The 17,207-nt window shown below is 50.3% G+C and overlaps 1 protein-coding gene across 6 annotated transcripts in view; it reads right to left on the bottom strand.

Annotated features, from left to right (window-relative positions):
• The window catches only part of MARK2 (microtubule affinity regulating kinase 2), a 55,206-nt gene extending 39,758 nt beyond the window's left edge, over window positions 1–15,448 (bottom strand). For 3 of the 6 annotated variants that reach the window (XM_036029629.1, XM_036029630.1, XM_036029632.1), the window contains exon 1: window positions 14,792–15,447. In XM_036029629.1, the coding sequence (XP_035885522.1) occupies window positions 14,792–14,845 (54 nt within the window). In that variant the 5' untranslated portion in view covers window positions 14,846–15,447. Of the gene's footprint in view, window positions 1–14,791 lie in introns of all 6 variants that reach the window. The other 3 variants (XM_036029628.1, XM_036029631.1, XM_028517701.2) reach the window with 2 other exon arrangements.
• Window positions 15,449–17,207: the final 1,759 nt, after the last annotated feature.

The raw sequence follows: 17,207 nt of genomic DNA, 5'->3' as shown, positions 1-17,207 counted from the left end.
ATCGCTTCAATAATCAGGATCGAACCCACAACCTAGGCATGTGCCCTGACCAGGAACCGAATCGGTGACCTTTCACTTTATGGGCTGATGCCCAACCGAGTAAAACCAGCCAGGGGTTTTTTGTTGTTTGTTTTCATTTATTCTTATGAGAAGTGATTCTGAGCAAATGAGATCGGTTTATAAAGATCTGCTTAAAGCTGGTCCAAGTGACTACTGGAGGGGCCCAAAGATCTACTATTAAAGGTACAAACGGGAGCTGTTATGTCAGAGATGCTACTAAAATCAGAGGATGAGCATAAACAAAAGAACAAGGTTGAGAATGACAAGGGCGCTTAGAATTATATATCCAGTGCAGTTTTATCTGTCTCTTCGAGCCTCATCAAACAAAGATGAAGCTCACATGCTGTACACACACCCCCAAATCTGCTCACCTCTTACAGGGGAGAACAATGTGTACCTCCAGAAGGGTGGGACTGGGAGGCACGAAGAAACAGGGCTAGCGAAGAGTTAAATGCGGAAGGAATAAGAACCAGTGTGCAGGCTCTATAACCGCCCAGAGAGCAGACTGCTGGGTGTCCCGGCCCTGGTGAGCGACTGCAGCCCGTCAGCCTTCGGCTACTGTGGGCACCAAGGTTCTTCAAGGTTAGAGGCTAAGCAAGCTTTGCAGTTTTCAAATTTGGAAATGACCAATAGCCAACTCATAAGCTTTAAAAAAATCTACTGTCATAATGAAATCCAAGTAAGCCAAATGATCTTTTTAATGGAAAAAAAAAAAAAAAAAAAAAAAAAAAAAAGGCCAATGCTCTGTATGAGGAGGAGGAAACAAGCCAACTTTGGTCAAAGTCCCTCAGGTCACCGAGAACCAGCTTCCTCAGCTGGAACGACTGCAAACCAGAGCAGCAAGTGCCTTCCTGCAGTCCGGCCAAGACTCTGGGAATTGCAAAACAAAGGCTCATTATGAGGTCATAGCCAGGAACCAACCAATCGAGGACAGGGATATCAACCCCACGCTTGTCTACAAAAGCAATTCTCACACTTCTGTCTGGAAACCCTTACACTCTTAATTATAAGGACCTCAAATAGCTTCTTTATGTGGGTTATAGCTACTGTATTATAATTAAAACTAAGAAAATGTTAAACTATTAATTCATTTAAAATAATATTACTAAATCCATTACAACTACACGTCTTAATAATTATTTTCCAACATATCAACTTAATACATATCATCATAATAAAATTCAAGTTAACTTTTAAAATGGAATTAGCCTGGGCTGGTATAGCCCAATGGATTGAGTGTGAGCCTGCAAACCAAAGGGTCACAGGTTCAACTCCCAGTGAGGGCACATTCCTGGGTTGTGGGCCAGGCATGTCCCCGGGGGGTGGTGTGAAAGAGACAAACACACATTGATGTTTCTCAATCTCCTTCCCTCCCCTCTCTCTAAAAATAAAATCTTAAAAAAAAATTAAAAAGACAATAAAATGGAATTAAAGCTACAACATGGATGAGCCTTGAAAACATTACGCTCAGTGAACCGAGCCCAACACAAGACGAGTGCTGCATGATCCCACTCACACCAGAAGTCTGCAGAGGGAAAACTCGTGCACGAAGTGGGAAGAGAGGCTACCAGAGGCTGGGGGCAGGGGTGGTGGGGGTTGTTAACTGATGCAGAGTTTTTGTTTGGAATGATGAGAGCTCTAGAAACAGTGGTGATGGTTACATAACATGGTGAGTGTACTTAACGCCACTGGACTATATGCTTAAAAATTATTAAAATGCAAACTGTTTGTTATGTGCACTTTACAATGAACAAAAGGGAATTAAGCACAAGGCCGTGAGGAGATTTCAGACTACTGTAGTTGAGGAACGTTCTACAAAGTGACTGACCAGTATTCTTCTTGACTGTCAGTGTCCAGAGAGACATGGGAAAACCAGGAATCGGTCACAGATTTGCGGAGACCACGAAGGAACAACTACCAAGGGCGACGTGGGACCCCGGGCGGGACGCTGGACCAGAGAAAGCCCGTCAGTGGAAGCCTGATGGACCTCAATGAGTTCTGTACTTGGTCAAGAGAGGCACACCGAGGTCAGCTCTCAGTTTTGATACGTGCTCTGTGATGAGCTAAGACGTTAACACGGGGGGACTGGGTGGAGAATGTACAGGAATTCTTTCAACTATTTCTGCAACTCTTCCAAGTTTAAAATTATCTCAAAATTTAAAAACTAAAAACTAGCCATTAAAAAGAGCCCTCACAAGGCCAATGCTCCGTCCGTACTCAAAGGAAGACCTGAGCCGGCGCGGGTCGCAGTCCCTCCCGTCCCCAGAAGCGGCTTCCCCAGCTCTGACTCCGGCGAGCCAAGGCAGCGAGTGGCTTCCTGAGGCCCAGCCCGCACTGGCTGGGGCTGGGAGTTGCAAAATGATTTTTTATGAAATTACAAAGAAATTGACCAACCAAAGCCAGGGAGAATTAATTGCAGCTTTGTCCACAACCATGGCTCTTAACTTTTTGGTTTCAGAAACCATATGTACTATTAAAAATGACTGAGTCCCCAAAAAGCTTTTGTTTATAGGGATGTTATCTATCAATTACTTAATAACTGGAAATATGAAAAAAATTAAATATGTATCTGTTCATTTAAAAGAACATTAATAAATCCATTACATGTAAACCTAAGTTACTTATTTTTAATGAAAAAACTGTATTTCCTCCAAACCACAACTTCACACATACCAAAGGAAGTCTACTTGACAAAGTGATCTTATAATGCAATCAAAAACACAATGCTAGACCAATAAAATAAAAACCAAATATTAACAAACTAAAGAAACAAGAAAAGGGAAATTGAACAAAGGAAAAAAATTTTAAAAGAGAAAGATAAAAATTAAAGAAAAATCAGGAACAAACAAAAACAAGGGGGGAAAGCCCTAGTCCATAGGTCAGTTGGTTAGACTGTCAGTCCTGATACACCAAGGTTGCAGGTTCAATCCCCAGTCAGGGCACATATAAGACTCAACCAAAGAATGCATAAATAAGTGGAACAAATCTCGTTTCTCTCTCCCCGTCCCCCTCTCTAAAACAAACAAACAATAAAACAAACAAATGAATGGGAGGAAGAAAAGAAACAAACCAATCACGGATAAAGCAACAAAAACAATCACCTCTTAAGATCAATGCTGTATGTGTTAAAAGAAGGAAATTACTTTGGGTCAAAGTCTTTCAGGCCTAAGCAGAGATTATGTAGAGGCGGGGAATTCCAAACTAGAGCTCTTTGTGAAACAATCACAAGTAACCAACCCTAGAGGGACCAGCAACTCAAGTTTTGTCTATAACAGAGGCTTTCTCACTTTTTGATCTCAAGAACTCTTTACACTCTTAAAAAAAACTACTGAGCCCCTGGTTGGTGTGGCTCAGTTGGCTGGATGTCATCCTGCAAATCAAAAGGTCCCCTGACTCAACTCCTGGGCAGGGCACGTGTGGGTTTGGTCCCAGTGCGGGCACATATGAAAGGCAACCAATCGACATTTCTCTCCTTCTCCATCTCCCTTCCCCTCGCTCTAGAATTAAAAAATAAAAATAAAACAATGAACTATTGAGGACTACAAAAATCTTTTGTTTATGTAGGTATAACTATCGAGCATTAGTGTATTAGAAACAGACACTGATAATTTTTAAAAATTTTTATTAATTTGTTCAAAATATCAATAAATCTATTATATGTTTACACAAATAACCTGTTCTTAATGCAGAAACTTTATTATCTAGGGCAAAATGGAATTCACAACAAGGGTTGCACAGTTTTACACTCTTGTACATCTGTTTAACGGCTGGATTAGCGGACGAGAGCTGACTCCTCATATCCTATTCTGCATTCAGTGTGTTTTGATACATTGTTTTGGTTCAAAGATCTAAAGAAAATCTCACTTCACACAGACCAGTGTTGAAAAGTGGAGTTCCCTAGCCGTGAGATACCGGGACTTTCTTCTCTGATACTAGACCAAAACTCAGCAAGCGGTAGCTTTTGAAAGCCACTTGCAATCTGAAATTTTATCAATGAACCTTTTACGTGCTTTTCACATTAAAATCCACTGGTCATCTTGCACTCTGAACGGCTCTTTTAACCACTGGCAATCTGGAAAATATTCCTTCAGATTCACGCAGAATTTTCCAAATGTTGGTATTTCACACATCAAAAAAATCACATTTCATTAATTTGACCACTGATCTCATCAAAAACGTCTTAGACAAATATGGATTTTCCAAAATTTTGATTTTTGCTTGAACACTTGAATTTTAACACTGGCAGTGGTAACAGACTCGCTTTGTTCAATAGCAAGAAAAGGTCCACAGAACACTCAGCCGTGAGCGAGCATGGTCTGCCCCTCCGCTGCTCCTTCCCGGGAGACGACCCGCGCAGCCGGTCGGGCCCTGCACAGGCGCACTCGCTCCAGCCCGTCGTCGGGCCGCAGCACTCCGCAGCGGCACTCCGTGATTGCTTCGCGTTTCTCACTCGGAATATTAAAGAAACATTTGCTAGAGGGTCGAGATTTCATAAAAATAAACAAACTTTTGTGCTTTATCCAAGATATTAAGTGAAAATGGCTTTTTGGTTTTTTAAACCATGTCTGTGTGGCAGGAACGAAGTCTTCGACTCGGACCACCAGCAGCGTGTCGTCGCCTGTCCGAGCTCCGCAGCGCCGCCGCCGCCCCCCCGCACCAGCGGGGCGAGCGGGAATGGAGTTGTTCCGGGAGAAGCGTCCGAGTCAAAAAGTTCCTCAGCCCTTCGCGTACTTATCGCCACTTGTGTCTGCTGCTGCGCATTCATATAAAAATATTTTTGAAGTGTAGTGCTGATACAAGTTGAACCACGTCTATAAATGTACTTATTTGTAAGGTCAAAGTTAAAGTCTGTAAACAAAATATTCACTCAGTCTTCATCTTTGCCACCAAATCTTTAATTCGACAAGTCATGGTAACTTACGAAATGACACTGACCTGAATTTTACTAACTTCTGCTCAGTGCGCATTCAGGAATGTCAGCTGTTCAAGGCTTCACTGGCCTCTCGGCTACTGCGGCGCAGTTTCCCGGCCAAAGCAGCAGTGTGATAACTTATCCTGTAAGAAGCTTCAGTGACTTTTTCAATTCCAGGTTGAAACGCCGGAACGAATTTTGGCTTTGTAAGAGCTCATGGTGTGTACAGTTAAAATATTCAATTCCTTCTTCTTTAAACTCTGAATGATGGGTCTTGAAATTATGCTGCAACTTAGCTGGCACTGTAATACTACACGAAAATGTTTTCTTGCTCGAGACACAATAAGGTTCATTATTAATATCTATAAAGCTGAGAAAAAGAAAACTTGCATTGTGATTTCATCCCTTTTATTTATTGTTTTGCATTTCTTATTCACAGTTTTGGCCCGTTTCTCTGGGGGAGGTCCCCCTTCCACTCGCTGATCCGTCCCCTTCGGGGAAGAAAGCCTGCAGCTATGCAGAGAAAGCGAGTCTTCTAATCTCCCTTTTTTAAGCCAACAATCCATCCTTAAATGTAAGAGAAATATTATAAATTTTCTTCTATTTCAGAATAAAATAGAATTAAGTGCTAAAACAAGTTGTAAATAAAATTTTAAAAATTAGAAGTTTCCCCAAAAGTTTTTCCAAGTTTTACAAGGTGTACTTACTGATTGTTGTTTCCTCGAAGGTGCTGGGAAAATGCTGGCATTTCAAAATAACGACTTACTGAACAACGGGGTTTACAGAGATTACAGCAGACACAACTGAAGAAAGCTAGTAAGAGCACAGTAGAGGTACTGAGGACAAACTGAGTTCATCGCTGAACACTTCCATATTTAGACCTTAAAGCATACCTTAAAGTTCTAGAAAACACAAGAATACAGAAACATGCATTCATCAGCCAAGAGTGATGACGCCAACACACAACTTTTAGCCTCTGGAAAACTCCACTGTACACTGGTGAGAGAATGGGGGGAGGGGGGGAGCAGAGATTACACTGTTACGCTGAAAATAGTTATGATTCCATGTACCACCCCTGGGTTCCCCAGACCACATCTTGAGAACCAAGTTCAATACTGCGCTACCAAAATTAACAAGTGCTCCCTCATATTTCTTCCAAGACAGGGTTTAGAGTTATGGCATTCCAGGTAGGCCAGAGGAAACGGCTCAGACCCTGTCACCAGGGAAACTGGGATGCCGTCCCTAATAAGCTGTCAGGTTGCCAAGCCTGGCTTTACTGAGGATGGTGGCTCCAGAGACATAAAAAGGAAAAAGGAAAAAAAAAAAAACTTCTTTTTTTTTTTACAGCAGTGAATCCTAACTTTACAGAAATCAGAGGAACAGGAGAAACGAAGGACTGGGTGGACCTGGGTTCTAGGCATCAAGGAGATTTCAGACTATCGGAATTCCTCTCCGGAGCCACGCCACAGGAGAGGCACAGACACAGGTGAGGCCGAGTGGGACATGGAGCTGAAACCCCAAGATGGGCAGTGATAACGAAGGAGCAGAGTTCAAAGACAACCAACAGGAAAAAAAGGAAGTGAGACAAACTGGCAGAGGGGTCAAAAGGAAGAGGAAAACGCAGTGAAAGGAGGATCCCTGATGAGCTCTGTGGCGACACTGTTACCTTTTCCCTGGCCACAGTTGCAATGTGAGAAAAACCAAGCAACTTACTTGCTGTCCTGAGGAGGCATGCAGGCTCTAGAAGTGGCAGGAGATGAAGATAAACAAGGAACCAACCTCTGAGACCAAAATCGCGCCCCCACAGATTCAAAGCCCACACATTCGCAGGAGCAGCTGAGAAATGGCTGTGACCTTTCCAGGTGTCACATAGGGGAGGCTCTCTTCTCACGCCAGAGGAGCCGACGGCGGTAACGGAGAACCTGCCCTTGAAGGCCCCTCTGCTGGCGACAGAGGAACCTAAAGTCATTAGCTGCTCAGTTCCCGAGTGGTCTTTAGGAGAAACAGGGAGCATTTTCCTTTTGCCAAAGGGTAAGTCCTGCACTTGAAGAAAGAAACTCGATGGAAGAAATTCCCGCACTTGGTGGGGCTTCCTCTGAAACTCAGAAAAGCTGATGCTCTGGGACTTTGGATTTGGCTTTGCAGCCACTAGCGAGGCTGCACGCCCACCGCCACCGACAACACTCACAACACAGAAGTGCAGAGGGTAGTGTGTGTGTGCTCCAATCACTGAAACTGACTGATACTGACACTTGGAAATAAGTGAACTTTTAAAAAAAGTGCTCTTGCCCTGGCTGGTATGGCTCAGTGGATTGAGCACTGGCTTACAAACCAAAGAGTCGCTGGTTCAGTTCCCAGTCAGGGCACATGCCTGGGTTGCGGGACAGGTCCCCAGTGGGGACACACAAGAGGCAACCACACATTGATGTTTCTCTCCCTCTCTTTCTCCCTCCCTTCCCCTCTCTAAAAATAAAAAAATCTTAAAAAAAAAAGTGCTCTTAAAGGAAGATAAACCCTTCCAACAGCATTCTGTTTTCTTTCAGTAGCTGATTGGTAAATAATAACAACACAAAAATAAACAAATTTTAAAAAATGGTAGGAAAAGCACCTTTGGGACTCCAATAGCTGGAAGAGGCCAATATTCTTTCACTTAATTCCAGAGAAATTCCAACATACATCACTTAACAACAACCTGGAGTTGGGTGACACTCAGAGAAAACCCACTAAGTTGCTCATAATTACATCCTGCCAAGCACTGTTCTAAGTGCTTGATATTAACTCTTTTGATGCCTAAAAACAACTACACCTATGAGACAGGTACCATTATCACTCCTTTTCTACAGAGGAGCAAACGGGCTGAGAGTGATGAAGGAAGCCCAAGGTCACAGGAGAGGCTGAACCAAGGTCCCCCAACACAGAGACGAAGCTGCAGAGCCTGCTGTAACCACAACAAAACCACTGACCGAAGCCCAAAGTGCTGGGATCTCCTTTCAGCTCTGCCATAAGCTCAACTCAGTGAGAAGCTCTGACAGACCAAGAGGGCCTAGGGTCCTACTGCCTGTGACTGGAGAACCAGGAATTCAAACTCTTGTGGGCAAAAATAGAGAAACAACCATAAGTGCTTCCAATACTACATGCAAAAATAGTCAAATGATGGCCATCTGGGGAGGGGGGACGGGGAAGTGGCGGGGTAAGGGAAGGCCAGCCCGCCCTTGAGGGTAAAGAAGATGGAGGAAAAAGGGGGCTACCCTGCTTACAGGACAGTAACCAAAACTGAACCGTCAGCAAAATGCTGCCTGGGAAAAGCAGTGAGTAGATAGATCACTGCAGTGGCAACAGGAGCAGCCCGTCCCGAGGTCAAGGGCACAGGCTGGAGCTGTCTGCAGGTAGCCTCACTCTTTTATTACCGAACTTTCAGGCTCAGGTGCTTTCCGGGCAGTGGGAGGCTGGGAAAACAACCCTGCTGCGCCCTTTCCCCAGGGCTGTTCAAGGTGCTCACCGATGGCCCCCACCTTCCCACAGGTACCTTGATTAGGGACAAACTCAAACTGTTCCCCTCGTCTGAAGTACCTGCTGCCAAAGACCAAAAACTGCTCTCTCCTTTCCTCTTCCCCAGCAGGCCTGGACAGAGTCCCGCTGCCCCGAGCCAGGAGACCCGGGGTCCCACTGCCTCTAGCAGCCAGCCAGGTCACAACGGCCAGGAGGAGTCGGGAGTCCAGATTCCTTTCCAGATCTACAAACGGGGAGCCGATCACAGACCCCCTCCCTCCTTCCGGGCCAGGCTGAGGGCCTTCTGCCAACCTGTGGGTTGCCAAGAGGGCCCCAGAGAAGGAGCTGTCCCCGAGCTTCCAGTGGAAGGTGTGCAAGACGAGCCCACTCACGTGGAGAGGCCCCACGCAGAGACCCATTCATTATTAGGGGGAGAGGGATGTCTGCAGACATCACCCTCCAAACTCACCCTCCATGAGCAGAGCCCCAGAGGAGGCAGACCTTTGTACTGCCAGCCTCCCAAAGAGCGGAGGAAAATAGGCCGAGGCCGCTCCAAACCAGCCTGACTGGTTCCACAGAGAAGCCTCTGGTCCGCTCCGCCTTCCTCATGTTAAAAAGAAAAAGATGGCTTGGAGCCAGCCATTGAACACACCCCTCCGCTTCTCCTCCCCCAGCCCCATTGTCCCGCGGGGTTCACCCAGCCACCAATATCGGTGTCCGTTTCACCCTCTCTCCCACCAAACCCTGTGATTACACAGGTTTTCAGTCTAAAAGTAATCACGTGCTGCAGAAAAAGAAATACATGGAAGTAGGAGAAAATAAGTGTCAACCCAAAGACAGAAAGAATTCCCCACAGGAACCAAGAGATTTCAAACACTGGAGAAAAACGGACAATTGGGACCAAGGGATCAAGCCTATTTGTTCCCCCGAAAAGAAGGGCAGGTCCAGTGGGCGAGAAAAGGGAACTGGGATCCCTCCTTCTCTGAGAGAGAACTGGAAGCCCAGTGGCCAGACTCCCTCCTGGTGCTGTTTCAGAACTGGACGTGCCATCCGCAGTCTGAGAGACACAACGACATTTCGTGGGTCGTGGTGGGGCAGGGACACTCTGCCCCCAGAGCTGGGCCTCTCAGAGCGGGCGTGGGGTTAGGCCCAGAGTGGGAACTCTGTGCCACCCCCCCAAACACACACAAAGTTTAGAAAGGCCCACCCTCCCAGGGCCTCCCTGAGACAGAAGGGGAAACGCACAGGTTAGCGCTTCCGTGACTCACTCGTGTTTGACGAGGGCTGGGAGAAAGCCCGGGGAACCCAAGCTCCAAGTGCACAACGCACAAATACTGGAATCTCCCACCAAGAGAAGAAAACTCAGCCACCTAACTGGTTTGTCACTTCGCCGAACTTCCGCTGGAGGAGGAAGGGCCGTGTTTCAACCCCACCCACCCTGTCCACATCCCTCTCGATTTCTGCTTTGACAGGAAAGTGGCGAGCCTGGCGGCACCACCACGGCTGAGAGAAAATGAAACCCTTTCCACACCTCCTGTCAAAGCAGAGGCCTGGCAGCCACGGTCTACAGCGCAACCCAGCAGAGGGACTCAGGGCCGGACCCGGTCACTACCGGAAAGCCTGCGCAGGCAGTCTCAGGGAAGGAAGGACAGCCACCCTCCTCGCCCTCTCCATCTGCTGAGGTTACTTCATCCCAATCCATTAATGGGCTTCGAAGTGCTGCTGGGGGAGTCCATTTAGCAGAGACCCAATCAGCAGGCCAAAGGTGGCACCCAGCCCCCACCCTGCTTGTCGATAATGGGCCACGAAGTCTGAGGCTCGGCTGCACTTTAGGCATAAAATATTCATTCAAGTCGACATAATATATATGTAGGAAAGTCATGGAGGCTCCCGGGAGGAGAGAAAGGCCAGCCAGGTGGCTAAGTGCTCAGCGGGAAAGCGTTCCTGGGGTACAGGTTAGTTCTGGTCAAATGCCTGCTGAGAGCGGGGTGGTTCTGTCCGAACGGGGTAGTCTCATCTGACTCAGATCTAACCACGTGAACCTCCAGGCCAACAAATTCTCAATCTTCTCCTACATCACAGGCGTCAACTCTGCTCAGGACATTTACCCCGAAAAAAAAAAAAATCCAGGCCCCATCTCTGGTCACCATTGGAGAGGCTGTCATCCCTTCGCAAAGCTGATTTTAACCTGAGGCGGGCCGCGGTGCAGTGACTGCCCTGTATCCATCCGTCCAGCAACTTCCCCAAATGCATAGATTAGACAGAAATGATGAGAATTTACTAGTAGTTCCCTTCACTGGGTTCAAAGGTTATATGACCATTCTATGAACTACAGGGACTCCTAAAGCCCTTGCTCTAACACCCCATTCCTATTTCTAGGGCCAAGCAGAACACGAGAATCTATGCCTGACATTTATCCACAACCCTGAGGGCAGAGGGCAGAGGGCAGAGCCCGCACCCGGGACACAGTGCTGTACAGCCTGCAGGGCCTGGAGTGAACGGAGCTCACCGAGCTCCCTACTAGAGGACACTAGACCCAAGTCACCCAGCGCAACACTCAAGCGGAACCAACCCAGGGATCCAAGGGGTGCGTGTGTCTGGAGTGGCTCGGCTACTCTTTCCAGGATCCGATACGCTGGATTTCCTCTCTTCCCCCAGACGTCCAAACCCCCTTCCCAGAACTACCCAAGAGAACAACAGTGTCGCTCACCCCAAAGGGGAACGTCAGCAGTGTCGCCCTCCCTCGCCCACCGCAGCAGAAGTGGGGTGGGCAGCGAAAGGCCCCTGTGTTCTCTCAGGAGCCCTCTCCCGGGGCTCCCCAGGCCCAGAGGTGGGGCAGGCCCGAAGCCGTGCGGGCCCGCTGCCAGGCGGTAGAGAGCTCTAGCCAGCCACAGGTGAAGGCTGGAAGCTGAACCCCTCTCCACACTTGCCCGTTACTGCCGCCGCCGTCGCCGCCGCTGCTGCTGGCTGGACGACAAACAGGCATCTTGCTGATTGCTTTCACCACTGCCAAGCCTCCAGGCCAGGAGAGCCATTTGGAAAAGTGAACAGAAAGCTCAGCTCCCAGACTAAGAATCCCCCGAACGACCAGCCCCAGGTCACAAGCCCCCTGCAGAGGGAAGGAGAGTCCGAGAGCCTGTGCCCGAGAAGCACAGCCGAAGCCAGGCGTCACAACAGGCGTGCCACGGTCGGGGCTTCACTTGCTCCTGTCTCCTGCTCTCCCGGCGAGCAGCGGCGCTGACAGCACACAGGCCACCTCCCTGCAACGCGAGGTTTATTTTTATGCTTCAGCATTTTCTCTCTCTCTCTGTTTGTGTTTAATTCAGAGGTGATCAAAGAACTCCTGGAAACGGCTTCTCATCAGCCACATGTTTTGAAGACAGGACGAGAGGAAGAGCAAAAAGGGACCGGAGCTTGAAGACAACCAGCGGAGTCTGTCCACCTATTTTCTGGGGACACCAGTTTAAACCACTTAAATCTAAATGAGGTGACAGAGGGCCTCTGGTGGGGGGCGGGGAGGAACCGGCCCAACCAAACCCCTTGCTTCTTCGAGTTTCATTTCATAGCAGCAAGGCTCACGGCAAGGGCTGAGCTCCCGTGACTGCTTTAGCTAGAGCTGCAACAGCACCGAGAAGGGCTTTCCTGCTCTCAGCTGGTGGCACCACCTCTTCTCCGGGAGGCCAATGCTTCCGGCATCCCTGGTCTTGAAACCAAAAGACCTGCCACTTGTCTTTCTTCTTGTTTTTAAAAATATAGTACCTGCCTGTGATACATGTATGCAAGGTTTTCCAAAATCTGCGTTTTTACTAGGATGAGACTTAACACCAAGTTAACAGTAAGACTGGCAACCACGAGAACAGCGGGAGCTGTGCAGTGTGACTCAGGGGAACCTGAGGCCACAGAGAACAGAGATGGGACAAGTACTTTGCAATCTGGAACAGAATGACAGTGTGTGCAGCCACCGCCCTGGACGAAGTTATCAGAGTGCAGCCTGCAGTGCCACACGCCTCACTACTCACTGCCACCATAACATCAGTGAGTGTGCTCCGAGCCCCTACTGTGCGCCCAGCGCTGTGCTAGGATGTGGGGAGGAGAAGAAATCAACACACACATCACGAGAAAAAGACCGCGGCAAGAATACATTCACATGTAGTACACGGCACAAAGAAACCACACCGAGGCAAGCGGCTACTCTGCTCTGCTGGACACAGGGCCCCGAGGCCCCGCCGAGAGAGCAGGCTCGCCGCCACCACTCCCCAGGTGCCTGCGGGTGCCAGTCAGTCCCTTGGCCTCCTCCTACCGGCTCACAATCAACAGTCTGGGAAAGTTCTCTGGCTAAGCAGGGTTCACCTGCCAAATCAAAGGCGTGACAGGAGAAGGAATGGAAGAGGCGACCTCAAGAGAGCCTAGAGAAAGTGGTGAGCAGGAAGGGGAGAAACAGCAGGCCATCGAGGGAGACAGCGAGGTACAGACCCGCTCCTGTTCCCAAAGACCTCAGCCCAGTGCGGGACCGCCTGTCAAACCCGGCGACGAACTGAACATCAACCATCCCTCCTTCTCGACCCCCACTTCACCCCCTAAGCCATCGGTCCATCAGTAATTGAAAGGGCCAACCACGACACAGAAAAACTCAGTGCAGAGCTCTCCCCGACTGCCCAGGTGCTGGAGAGCGAGGGGTAACAAAAGAAAAAGGTAGGAACGTGCAAAGAGGGGAGAATTTTCAGAGAAGAGTGTTAACATGCCAGAGAACACAGCAGGGGTCCCACCGGGCCACAGAGAAAGAAGAGAAGGAAAGGAAAACATAGAGAACTCAATGAGGTAAAAGGATGCAAAGAGCACTGGGGCCCCAGCGGGGAACGGCTCCTTTTTCAAGTCAAGTTTGTATGGCCTGGTCAAGTTCTCCACCGAGAAGGGTGTGACAACAGGGAGCACTCACTCCACAGAACACTCCGCAAGGGACACTGGAGATGGGGACCAGGGAGGGGTGGAAAGCGGACGCCCGTCGGCTCAGAGGTGAGCTGACACAGACGAGGCTGAAGCTTGGGTGATAAACCGTGGGCAGCAGTGATTGTCAGGGCGACGGGGAGAGAGCAGCTCCAGGAACTAGCATGCAACACGCCCGGACGGGAGGCTACCAAGACCCCTGGACAGGAAGGGAAAGGATGCAGGAGCACACTCGGGGAAAATGAAGACGTGAAGAAGGCAGGCGACTGACGCGGGCAGGAAAGGCAACCCTGACGAGGAAGCAGCACAGTAAGGAGGACGAGGTGAGAGCACCGAGACGCCGGAAGGCCACGGCAAAGAGAAAGACTGTGAGAAGTGGCAGATCACAGGCGGGCAGCACGGTCCCTGCTGCGGCGTGAGGCAGAAAGGCAAGGGCGGTGATGTGGAAAGGCCCGGGAAAGGGCTGAGCAACAGGTTATGTTAATGGAGTGGGCTGAAAGAGTAGCTTCTTTCCCTCCCTCGGTAGGAAGAGCCCAAGCAGATGACTGGCAAAGCGCTCACAGCCACAAACAGGAGGCCGCAAGACTCAGAAGCCAAACCCCAGGGGAGGAGAACACGAGGGATCCGAAGACGGAGGGGAGTGACGACTGGAACCCCAAAGACAACCTGTGGGAAAACTATGCGCATGACAGCTGCATGGGAAACACGGAAGCAACAAATGCCAGCGCGAGGCACCAGGGAGCTCCTGGAGAAAAGAAGGGAAAGTGATGAGCAAAGAGTAGGCGAACGATTCTGCAAAGGTGATGAGGGTGGAGCTGGTGGGTTGCAAGCAAGAGGGAGAGCACGATTTGGAGAAGCAGCAGGGTAAAAAAAAAAGCTGGGGAACCGAAAGGAAAAAGGGATCGAGAACACATTCCGGAGCAAGGGACCCTGAGGGTGATGACCAGGGGCTGGGAGAATCGGGGCGGCGGAGGGGAGACAAGGCTAGAAAGACGGAGGAAGAAGTGGACAACGACTGGGGCAAATCGCTGGGTGCTATTCGAGGAGCAGACGAGGGTGGCTGCTTTAGGCGTGGGTGGAGGAAGACCAGAAAGGCCCCTGAAGAAAAAAAAAAAAAGGAAGAGAAGGGGAAGCTGGGGAGGTAATACGGAAGAGCGCAGGAGGGCAGAAGTGGGGTCAGCAGAAAGACAAGTGTGCATCTCGGAGTCAGGACGAGGTGGGTCCCAGGACAGACTCAGGGGGATGTGCGGGGCCGAAAGACAGATGACAGGGCAGCTGAGGCTTGCAGGATGGCAGCAGGGGCACGAGGAGAGCAAAGGAGGGAGAAGGCTCTGCAAGGTGCAGGGGCCCAGCCAGAGAATTTGGGGAGCCCTCGGGGCTCCTTACCTGCTCCGTGTCTCTCTCGTTCAGCGTGGGTAGGGGGGTCCGGGCGCTGGACATGGCGCCGGTATCTCAGGGGAGGGAACCGAGAAGCTTGGAAGAAGGGAGGGAAGGGAAGGCGCGGAGCCCGGCCGGGCGGGGCTTCTCACAGCAGGGGCACCCGCCTCATGGGCCCCGGCCGGGGGTGCGGGGAGGCCGGGCAGCCGTTCACGCCAGCCCGGGGATGCGCCGCTCGGGCTAGGCCGCGCCGGCTCCGAGCGGCTCCGGACCGCACCCCCCCGACCCCCGGCTGGGCTGTGCCGCCTTTAGGCCGGGCCGCGCCGCTCCGCCTACTCTCTGCCGCCGCAGCCGGCCGCCCGCCTCGCTCCTCCCCTGCCCTCAGCGGCACTGCTCCGCGCCCGGCACACAGGCAGCCGCCGCCGGACCTGCTGCTCCCAACATGGCCGCCACCACCGCCGGCCCTCGGCTCTTTCCGCCGGCAGCAGCCGGAAACATCCGAAGCGTCGGGGAACGGGAGGGCGGCTCTCCTCCTCCTCCCGGCCACCGACTACGAGTGAATTCCGGAAACACCCGAAGGAGGTAACCCCGGGGGACGCGCGCGCTTTCTGGATTCCGAAGACCAAGCTTCGGCTCTGTTTTCGGAAATCCACGAAGCGACTCCAGGTACCCTAGCCACGCCCATAGGCCGGCCCCGGCCCACTTCTGCGGGCTCTCGGCAGTTTCCGGAAACACCCGAAGTCGTTCCGCGTGCGGAAAGCCGGCCACGCCCCCACCCCCGCCCCTCCGCCGACGGCGGTCGTCGGCCATTTCCGGCAACACCCGAGGCCGGGCCTCGGGTGGTACTGAGTTTAACTCTTCGCTTCTTTCCGTCAGTTTTCGGGTATTTTTGAAATCTTGAACAGGAAGTGTAGGTCACCTGTGCGTGTTATTATTTAACTGAGTAGAGAATAAGGCTGTTAGGCGTCCCTGCGATTGGCATCCTTTGCTTCTGCAGCAACTTTCCATCTGCATGTCCGCTCCTTGTCGGTCAGTTCAGAAAATCCTTCTCGTCTATCATCCAGCCTATCAACATGTCTACCACCTGTCAAATGCAGCATTAGTCGATTACCTGTCTACCTACCACTTGTCATTTGTCACCGTCTGTCTTGGCTTCTCGTCAAGGTCCCAGACAGGCACCGGGTCTGCGGGCTCCCAGCTGTGGAAGGCTGCAGGGGTCCGCAGCCCCGCATTCCAGCCCCAGCTCTGTGGAGTGAAAATGCTGTGTGATCTTGGAAAATTCACATAACACATCTGAATTTATCTTCCTTGACGTTCCTGTATTGAAAGAATTCGTGTATTTGTTTCAGTGGTAACATTCTAAATAACAATTTTGAATTACAGTTAGCTTTATTCCCCCCGCAAAAGTCTTTTAATTGTTCCAAATAGCACAAAACAACATCACACTATAGTAATATTGTCATACTGGTTACCTTTTCAAATACTCCTGCGCAGTAAGGCAGGAGAGACATTCTCACCTTAATTTACATTTCAATGATCCCTTCTAAGACAAAGAAACTCATGAAAAAGAAAAGAGGAACTGGTTGAAAATGAGAATTCCACAGGATGCAACAAAGAATGGGCACCCCGAGAAGTTCCTTTCTTTCCCTGGGCCTCAGTTTCCCCATCAATAAAGTGAGGTCATTGGATTCATGAACTCTGAGGTCCCTCCCCTCTGGAGAGCCCCTGGCTCTACCAGGAAACCTGTGTGACAACCTGGGTCTGTCCACTCGTCACTTCTTCCTAGACTGTCTCACTAGGGAGAGGCGGTAGGCTAGTCTGATTCCTCCGGTTCCAAGCTGCCCCCACCTGCACTACTCCAGATAGGTTAGAACTTGCTGTACCTCCCCAAACCCCTCAAAGGCAGCTTAAGGTGGGCAGAAGCCAGAATCCCCACAGGAGCCAGAGACCAGGTTCAACCAAAAAGTCCCTGAAGGTACAGGAACAGAGAGGCCCCAGGGATTGTGAGGAGAAGCGCTGGTTGGACCTCTGACACCTGACTTCCAACTCCCAGCTACGGGATCTTGAGCAGAGCCCTTGGCTAAGTCAGCCAGAGAAATAGGCAGCCAGACAGGTTCCATGAGAGGGTGGTGTGAAAGTGCTTCCTAAGGCAGCAGCTACCATCTACAGTCCCAGTACATGCACCAGACTCCTGGACACCTCCCCACGCCTCACCCCAGCTCGGTTCAGACACCCAGCCATTGCGGAAGAAGTGGGTGAAGAAATGTCGAAGGTGGTGAGAGAGAAAAGAAGAGGTGAGGACAGAGACTGTTCCACTCCCCCGACCCCAAATTCACCCTGAAAATTCATGAGAACTATCTGCCCTCTGGTGGCCAAAGGGAAAAGCACTGCGCATTTCCGAGGGAGATCTCACTTCGAAGGCTGG

The sequence above is a fragment of the Phyllostomus discolor genome, chromosome 6 (genome assembly GCF_004126475.2).
Source record: "Phyllostomus discolor isolate MPI-MPIP mPhyDis1 chromosome 6, mPhyDis1.pri.v3, whole genome shotgun sequence".
NCBI classification, from domain to species: Eukaryota; Metazoa; Chordata; class Mammalia; order Chiroptera; family Phyllostomidae; genus Phyllostomus; species Phyllostomus discolor.
Note: the sequence above shows the minus strand (reverse complement) of the source record. Positions and strands in the feature narration are given on the sequence as shown.